The sequence below is a fragment of the Sinohyriopsis cumingii genome, chromosome 1, assembly GCF_028554795.1.
Source record: "Sinohyriopsis cumingii isolate HCF-2022 chromosome 1, ASM2855479v2, whole genome shotgun sequence".
Taxonomy (NCBI): Eukaryota; Metazoa; Mollusca; class Bivalvia; order Unionida; family Unionidae; genus Sinohyriopsis; species Sinohyriopsis cumingii.
The window spans coordinates 178,798,544-178,808,758 of record NC_142961.1 but is presented as its reverse complement, the minus strand read 5'-3'; the positions used below and the strand labels follow the sequence as shown (position 1 = coordinate 178,808,758).

Sequence of the window (10,215 nt, the reverse complement as noted above, 5' to 3'; positions counted from 1 at the left end):
ACAGTTTCACAGAGTCCTTGGGTTGGCTCAGACTTTTATCGGCTGCTCACACCCTTCACGGATCCACCACATGTACAGACATAGGTATACACATACGTACAGACAGCATACAGCACCCTTGTATTGGCTACGTCTACATTTGTGGTTCCACCACGTGTACAGACACACACGTATACACATACGTAGAGACAGCACGCAGCACTAAACAGCTACAGTCAGCCCTACACAGCTGCAGTCAGCCCTAAACAGCGGCTACCATAAAACCAAACTGGTCATAATAACGTGTTCTAAATCAAAATCTTTAGATATGTGCTAATAAATTTAACTCGAATAGCACTTGTAATTCAAAGTTCACAACGTTTCAAATCGGCGTAGTAATAAATGCATCATTACACGATATGACATAAAACCTGAATAATCCTTACATATCAAGTAAAATATAAATTTAACACTTATCCCTATGGCTGGAGAACACAATGAAGAAAGTTCACTCCTTGACAAGATCCAAAACGACTAGTGTCGGTTAGAAATGGAATCTACATAAAATCCATAAGAGAGTGAGTAATAGTTAGGGTAAAATACCCGTGCATATCGTGCTTTTAATGTCTCTCGTCGCAAGTAATTTTCGACGAGATACATGCTAGTAGAGTCGCTTACCTAGAAAAACAATTATTCACCCTAGGTAACGTTGTACGCATGTACAACGAGAAATGGTCAAATAGTTCTAAGGCAAAACCAACTTATTTCTTGCCTTATTCACTGAAATATATATTGTGTTATTTCGTCAAGTTCAAGTGGCAAGTTAGATTCCTTTCCGAAACTGTCAGACAACTATCCTCTCTGACACACTGATTGATGCACTGTTATATGACTTACTAGTTGTTTTAGACGTTGGTCTTCTAATTTTGCGTATATACTACTAAGATCTTAGTCTCTATAGGTGGGCGCAATGGGTCCAAATTAATACAGAGAACAACGAGTAAACAGTTGTCATTATATGCTTTCTTCAACTATTTCTCGTGGGACTCGCTCAACAAGTTTTCGAATTAGTGCGTATTGACAAATGGTATCTGACATATCAGTTTAGTTTTTGGATAAGTGACAAAATATATTCAGTTGATCACTTAGAGAAGTAACTATTAAGTTACATTTTAATTTATATTAATATTTATTTATTTCCATTGTTTGCATTGCTAATTACTTAACTACATTACTTGCTCATAATGCATGCATCTGTTACGACGAATGAAACACTAATTACTATTCAATACATACGGTTTAAGTACATATGCTACATAAGAGATCCGGGCGATCTTCCTACACTGCAATGTTGACCTTTTCATCATGAGAGTTATATTTACATATTCCTTAATCCAATGGAATAATCTATTCGTACATAGAACATAAACAATTACATACCTTTATGTCAACTTGATCTTGATATAAAGAAGCCGTGTATATTTGGAACAGATTTTAATGATAACGTACCATATTAATACCGTGTAGACAGGTTAGTTCTATAAATAAGAGTGATGCGACCAAGCAACTATGGTAAGTTTTCTCAATTCACATTCTGATGCTGTTGGCACCAATATAAGTTTAATTGATGATAAAATGGTGCAAATATTTAATACCAATAATGTTCTTAGAAGGTAAAGTAAAACTGCCACTGCGACAGTCCCCAAATTACAAACAATTCCCAAAATTAGCCAAAACTTTCGGATTGTCTATTTTTAATCATTATAAATGGCTTAATATCCTTGGTGAATACATGTTGCATCAAATGTGTTCTACTACCTGTTGAAAAACCCGCCTATCCTCATCATTTTATGGCATTATATTCTGATTTGACACCTCCACAACTTTACAACTAAGCGGAGTGTATGATACAATGATGATTAAAGCAACACTGACGTATTTTGGAGGATAATACGTCCACAAGCAACACCTCTTTCGCTTGCAGATCAGCAGTTTCATATGACTGCACCAAGAAACTATGCTCGGATTATCCTTTTTCCAGATAATTTTAATAATAACAACACGTTTAGTCGTATTTGATTTTTACAGGATTGCATTTATGCAACAAACAAAGCATTTCGAATGAAATTATTGTTTGCAATCTGATCATATGTCTTATTCTGGATGTAACCAATATAATTTGTTAAAATGTCTGACATATATATTACATCTTGTCCTTCTGGCATTATTTATGTAAGGAAACAAAATATTGAATTTCAGCTTTGTTATGGGGTAATTTTGTAGATGTCATTGTAAACTAAAGAAAGTAAAGAAACAAACTTTAATTCGCAGCATTTTGATATATGTATTTTTGCACTGTTATAAATCCGGGACACGTTTAAGGGTGCTAGTACTTGAGTGCAGCTGTTTGAGACTTGATTGATTATTAATCAGATACGCGCGTTGGTGTAGCCAGATAACAACATTTCCAATTCAGTTTAAATTGCAGACGTATTAGTGATTCGAACTGGCATGATGAGTGTTACACGGCCAATCTCTTTTTAATGAGGTTTTATTTTGTACCTGTGAAAGTCGGAACTGGACACTGTTACTGAATTGAAAAAGAAAGGTATATTTTTGTCATTCTTATTATCAGCTAAAGAAGATATATAAATGCGTGGTCAGATGCATGCTTCCTCGGTTATGTTATGACTTGTATTCGGTATCATGGCGTCTTTCGCTAGCCTAAATTCGAAACATTGTATCAACATAGTTAACGCGCAAAATTGCAAAGCGACTGGTGTATCACAATACACGCACCCAGCGGAAATAAGAATTCTTCGTCGTCATGGCTTATTGGCTCTGAAGCTCTTACGTTTTTAACTAGACCTTCCTTTCCTTTTTTCCCCTCGAATTTAGTACTTTCATCTAGAAAATGGTACGTATCTGACAGATGTGCTATAGCCCTTGTCCTCAACATGCCTTTCTATGCTATTTTATATTCTCTATAGATCACTGGTCATAGCCTGTACAGTTCCATTAACGAAATGTTAGGAGCATTTCTCCTAAATAACTGTTTAAATGATCAGAATGGTATTCTCACTTGTGACTCAGTCCATATCAATTTATCATCTTTACTTTCAAATACACGAAACATATGTTTTAGTTCATCCACAAACAAATCTAATAAACTGAAACCTTATGTCTACTACATGAGTGTACATGGTTTGTTTACGAAGTAGTTCCTATAGGCACACGTGTCGAACACGTGCGTGCAATATCGTAAAATACTGCACAATTCTGACACTGTAAAGTTAACGGAGAAGAAAAGGAGTATATAATAATATATCATATATTTTACCCAGGGAATTATATCTTTTAGACAAATAAAGGGAGTGCAGAGGCTTATCAATATATACATCCCATAGCGGACAATACAATCAATTTGTAACAGATTTTACATTAACATGATACAATTTTGAATCAAGAATTCCACGTGTTTTCATTTTTCTGATGTTATTATTTCATGTCCTTTATTTATTTCAACTTAACGTAGATGACCAATACATCTGCAATGCCATATCCTGAAAATAAATAAAAAGGTGAATAAATATATAATCTTATTCTAAATGAAGACGGCTAACACATTTACGGAGGTGAATTTGAACTAGATACCATACAATATAAACATAAATACAAACATATGAATCTTCACTCAAAACAAACATCATAAAAATATGACTTCATGTATTTATCAACAAATTTGTATTGTAACTACGCGTACATAAGTTTCTTGTGCCATTTACCAGCTTCCTGTCGCTTTCATATAATGTACGCATTATACAAACATGCATGTCAGTATTTGAACCACACACACACACACACACACACACACACACACACAGAGTAGATCAAGGTGAAGGACATGAAGAATACTTTCGGATTGGCTTGTCATAATCATGATAAATGACCTGATATTTCTGGAATAAAAGTTGGCATTTTAAGCGTTTAATATGTTCCAGTTCCTTTTGACATGACCCTCCTGAACATCTGACATGATCATTTTATGGAATGTTATTCCTAGGTAACACTTCATTAACTTTACAACGCGTGTTGAAAACAAACTTGAATTTCCCCATACTTTTTTACGATAACCACGACATCCTCTTTCCTTTACAAAATTAAGTTTTTAGTACATGTCAATGTCCTTAGCAATCCACGATGTCATCTGAAAGTATACTGATGACATTTAAAGTACATAACATTCGTCAATCATGATTGAATATAATATGGTTAAACTATTTTAGTATGAAATTTTAGAATAACAATGAATATTAATTTAATCTGAGCAAATTCTCCAACATGACCAAATTTGTATACACTATAGTTTCCAGTGATTCTATTTATATGTTATACTGTATAGAGTAGTTATATCTAAAATTGTCTGAGATTATATAAAATCTTTTCAGGTGAAGATATATATTCTAACATTTCCATGCGAAATTAAAAGAGGTGGAGTGGTCACGTGAAAGCTACAAAGCAATACCTTTAAAGGAACATTCTTCACCGAAAAAGAGAAGACACTAACTTTCTTTAAAAAACTGATAATACTTTATGTTCAATGACCATAATTTTTACATAGATAGGAAGTTTGTATTGACTGCACACATACACTGGACGCTTTTTGGCTTTTGATTGGACAAGCGAGAGCCACTCCAAAGACGATTTGTGGAAATTGTTTTTGGAATGTTAGCAAGTAGTTTTAAGGGAGATAACTCGTGAAAAATGTTCTGATACATATTGAGCTACATTTACCCAGCGATCATACTTACTATGGCAAGTTGGATTGAAAATATTATGGTTGTCTATATACTGGACTGGATAAAACGCATGTGCGAAAGTGACCCCTTTCGCGTCATCGCTAAATGGTAAATTCTTCTGGGTGGGTACTCCTAGTCATCGTCAACAATACGGGACAGTGATCACATATGTCAGTCATTACATTTGATGAGTACAGTCACATTTGATATCAACAACATGAAAAATAGTTCTACGAAGAATGGGTACCCATTGGATTTATTTCTTCCTCCTTTGATTATTTTCACTTATAAGCAACACAGTGTCTTACACATTGTTGCATATATGGCCTTCATCTTTATGCATACATTTACCTTTGTCACTTACGTTATCACTCATAAAATAAATTGTGATTTTAAGATTTTAATCACTTTTGCATTTCTAGGTAATATATAATAAGCGTCCATTTATTGTCTTAGTATTGGCATTAAACTTTAGGATTATCGGAAAGTGCGAGACAAATGCTTGATGAATATGTGTGAAACAAGTCTTGGACGAAGAACATGTAATTCAATTCTTACCTGCTGAGGTGTAAGTTGATTTAGTTCCATTTCTCGCATAAACAATGCCTGGGTATGAAGGGTGTATATCAAATGAACAGTAACGACGTGTTCCCGAGACTGTCACTGTCCATCCTCTGTCGCCAGGACAACCTCCATAGTATTCGTGAATGAAAAAATGGCGTCCAAGATTAAAATCACTAGAAGAGTAACAAAATTGAAAATCCTAAGCCAGAAAATGTGAACGAAAATACATTAGTCAGTTTAACTGTCAAAAGAAAAAGATTTCACAGTAATCTCTGTGTTTATACTTCATTCAAATTATTTTTGGATTTGCTTTTGATTCAGCCATGTCAAACTGTAAAAATGGTCATTGAAAATGAAAAAATAGTCCGTCCAAACGTCCAAAACAATTAAGATTCTGATATACCTAAACCTTCCGCTGCCATAAGAAGCAAAACTGGTTTGAATATATATAAAGATATTGCTGACGGTCACTATCAGACTGGTCTGTATAATGAGGAGGTAAATTAAGCTAGTTGTTGTAATAAAAAGATTGAAAGACATTCTAACATATTGTTAGATAAATTTGAAATTACCCTTTTATAGAAAAGTATAACAGCTGACTGGCTCCCATAATATCCATCCAGCTCGACTCAAGTATTCGTTCCCTTGAAAACCAAGATTCCCTATTACTTCCAGTGCCATTAAATATGATGTAAGCGGCCTCAGTATGGTTATTATACAGAGCAAACTTTACCTGGTGGTAAGAATGAAAAGCTTTTCAGGAATAATACGATTTGGAAGTGCATGCCATTATTGCTAAGCCAAACCAATGGAAACATTCATTGAATTTCTTATAACAAAAAACAAAAAAAAAAAAAAAAACAAACATAACACAACACTAATGCTTTACTACGCACATGTAAGACATTGGGATGGATTGCACAATGTATAAAAATTGAAAAAAAAGAAAAGATGGTGAAACATTCAGCGTAACAGACGAATAGCTGAACGATGTTACTCCTATATGTTCATATAATGTCAAATAATATGATTTTCCACATATTTGTATCAATTAAAGAAGAAAAAATGTGTCGCGTTACATATGCGGTTTGTATCGACGAAGTCACAAGGAATTGGGATAGTGAATGGAACTGTGTCGCCTTTATGCTATAATGTAAATAGGTGACGAATCCATTGCCACTAATTAATTGATTTATATAAATTGATGGAAACGATAATTTCTATAGTGACACTACAGACATTTCAGTTACTATATCATATATAATTGTTCTATATTTGTATTGAAACCAAATTACATTTGTTAAAAATATCAATACACCTACTATGGTTTAATGACATATTTTATATTGAACGAATTTGTAATTTGATGAATTGAGTTGTAATTATTTTCCACTAAACTTTAACATATTTGTTTCTCTGCAGATACTAAGATAAAACATGCGTATATAGTGAACAAAATCTTCAATTTGTCTTATTGTACTCGAATATGATTATGGGGATTGGATATCTTTCCTTTTGTTTTTGCAACAGTTTAAGGAACGGTCCTTCAAACTTTGATATCCCATCTTTGTCTGTCTGTTAGTATCTCTCTCTCTCTCTCTCTCTCTCTCTCTCTCTGAGCTCTATATTGTGTGTACTATGCATGCAAGCTATGGTAACTTTTCTGCACATTGTTACTCTTGTTCATGAGGAAACAAATAATGAAAATGTGAAAAATGCCGTCATTTTTGTTCCTATTCAAACTGGTATCCTCCTCCACTTTGTATTTTTTAAAAACACCACAAATATTCACAATTAATAAACGGTATTAGCTCCTGAGTTTATATACTATTCTTTTCCATAGATACAGTTAGTCTTGCTGCTTCTGAATTTAGTAATGTGGTCCGTAGTAGAAAGATTCATTGTCATTGTGGTTGCCGATCTATTTTAGGATGCAAATAAACATGAGAAGAAAGACATAGCAATATGCTGTTTATTATACTGAATTTGTATTGGTAGAGGGAAAAACGTTAACCCGCTATAGTTCATCATGAATATAAAAAGCAATAATAAATACAGTCGTTTCAAAAACTTGCCTACTTATTTACTAAATAAAGACAAAATAAATACAACACAGTAGTTGCCTTGACAAATGATGGACGTGGTGGGCTAAATGTTTTGCAATGAGAGAAAAAACAAACTGCACGAAGATTACATCGAGACGAGACGTATCAATATTATGCTGGGAGGTAGGTGTAATGTGAAGTGCTACAATCAGTTCAAAAACCACTGTATCACTATGCAAATATGCGAGTTTGATAAATACAATACTTCAAATCTATGACACCTAATTTCATTTTATTTCTGTTTGCATGAAGAGATATAAAACATCAATAATGCCATTTTGCATCACCACCACGGATTTTGTTATACATACATTTTTTTTGGGCTCTCTTCCAAAATTGAAAATGTGGTTTTCAATCGTTTACTTTATTTCGAAACATTTGTATGATAGTTTAAATCTTTGTTAACAGACTTGGAACATTGCGCTGCACGCATGAGCCTATCTACTCATCCCATACGAAACTGCTTCAAATTTGAATACTTTCTCGAACAAAGTATTCTGGCAGCTTTTAAACGAATATAGTATTAAACATACGAAGTAGAGCGATTACGTCAAGCAAAAGCACGTCCTGTATGTATTAATGCAAGCAATGTGCATGTTATATAATTACAAGGCACTGAATTTAAACATTGAATATGTGCTAGGATTAGACAATATACTTTGTGACAGCTATGTTTAAGTTAGTCATATAGTTAAGTGGTTTCTTCCATATATACTGTTTAGTTTTAGACTCATGTTCTTTATGTGAATGAGAAATGTAGTGTATAGATTGGTCCTGGGAGAGAGAGAGACACAGAGAGAGAGAGACAGAGAGACAGAGACAGACCGACAGATGTATATTGACGTCGGTCGCTAAAACAGAAAAAAGTGCGTTTGTTACTTAAATGGTATTGTCTACGCAAAATAAAATACACGACAGAGAATTGAATATGGCAGAAGTAAAAACATATACCTTGTCACAAGTAATGAAAGGCAAATGACCAGGTTGAAATAAGTGCACCATGTGTTAAGAGAAAACATACACATGTTGTATGTAGCAGTTAGCCTAGTTATTCAAACGTAGCAAGGCAGCGCATTGACGAGGTTTAATTGCAAAGCATGTCTGTCAGACTTCGAGTATAATTCCTAATGGGGTATTAATTGTTATAAAGCGTTGCAATCAATCAGATGTTTCGGATGTTTTCTGGAGAGGCACAGAAAGAGAGCAGCACCGTTTCGATGAGATAGAAATGTATCCACAGGAGTCCAAATGAATAGGGTAATGTCTCAATAGACTACAAGAACAAGTCAAAATTAATAGGGTAATGTCTCAATAGACTACAAGAACAAGTCAAAATGAATAGGGTAATGTCTCAATAGACTACAAGAACAAGTCATAATTAACAGGGTAATGTCTCAATAGGCTACAAGAACAAGTCAAATTAAGAGGGTAATGTCTCAATAGACTACAAGAACAAGTGTGTTATTTGCCAGAAAATCTCTGATTCTTTCTGACTTATGAGAGTATCATTTATAACATCTGTGTGAAACCTACCTCTCAATCGATGCACGGTCAGATTATATGTATTTCACAAAATATACTGAAATCTGGGTCAAGGAAAAATTAATACGACAAACCATGTCTGATTTATCCACGAGCATTATACAATGTAAAAGCTCAACAGGTTCCGATACTTCTATAGTTGCGATACGGCTGAACCTACTTCACACTGAAAATCAAGTTGAGATGAAAGACAAAATATGAAGTTGTGTTAATTCCTGCTAACGTAAGGTCCCATGCTTGTTCTCGCATGGCTGCTAACGATCTAGGAAGCCATAAACTTAGTCGATGAATTAATTCACTGTGACGGCAGACTCAGAGGGTTGAAACGCATGCAGACCTCTGCAAAGCTAAAGCCGAGATATACCAAAATTTCTTGGTAGGGTTACCTGATCTACATTCCATTTTTCCCATGCATCCAGAATCTCATGGCGGTAATAGCTTGTGCATTGCGGAGGATAAAGCATCATGCAGTCGTCGCTGTTGTCAGTTCCTACCCCAGTCGTATAGGCTTGGTAAGGGTCCGTACCTCCACCAGATGTTAAACGGAATACCAATTTCCAGGGAGCTGAAATTGTATATATGCATTATGTATTTTGTAGGTTCGTGAGATGCGTGCTATTGCCTGCCTATATGTGTCCTCGTGCAAGAATACTGTCCTCAGTGTTATCTTAGTCCACGTTAGACAGAATCGAAAGGGAAGAATGAGCTAGGAATATTTAACAGCTCATTTAAATATTAAAAACTTAAATATTGCATTATAATAAGGGTTACAATAATATTTGAACCACTCAGGTAGATTTGTTGATGTAAATATGCGGTATTAAAACTTACCATTATCCATGTAAAACACACTCCAGTTTGCAGATTTTTCAATGGAAACATTTGCTTCAAGAGGTGACATCCAGTTGAGATTGCAAGTTTGACCAGTAGAGTTCGTTCTGACATTTGTAGAAACACAGCCATCTTCTTCTAAACATTGAGCACAACATTGTAATTCCGTATAAAAACTCACTGTTTTAAAAATGTTGTTTATACGATAAGTTTCTAATTTCTTAAATATCGTGCTGCGAACGTCCCCATTTGTATCTCCAACGACATAAACCAAAATTAGAAGATTAAGTTTAAAGTGTACCGGAGCAAATCTAACATTTTGTACAGACATACTTGCAGCAAGCGCACCCAGTAATGTATAATAAAGTTTAAATTTCCGATTCAAGGTTGACTCT

The 10,215-nt window shown here is 34.5% G+C and overlaps 1 protein-coding gene across 1 annotated transcript; it reads right to left on the bottom strand.

The window, feature by feature from the left end:
• Positions 1 to 3,495: 3,495 nt before the first annotated feature.
• On the bottom strand, positions 3,496 to 9,952 carry LOC149808467 (uncharacterized). Its single transcript, XM_089969059.1, has 4 exons — positions 9,821 to 9,952; positions 5,915 to 6,075; positions 5,337 to 5,515; positions 3,496 to 3,542 (listed from the first exon to the last, which is right to left on the bottom strand). Exons 1-4 carry the CDS (start codon positions 9,950 to 9,952, stop codon positions 3,496 to 3,498), a joined length of 519 nt encoding a protein of 172 aa, XP_089825185.1.
• Between the last annotated feature and the right edge of the window lie 263 nt (positions 9,953 to 10,215).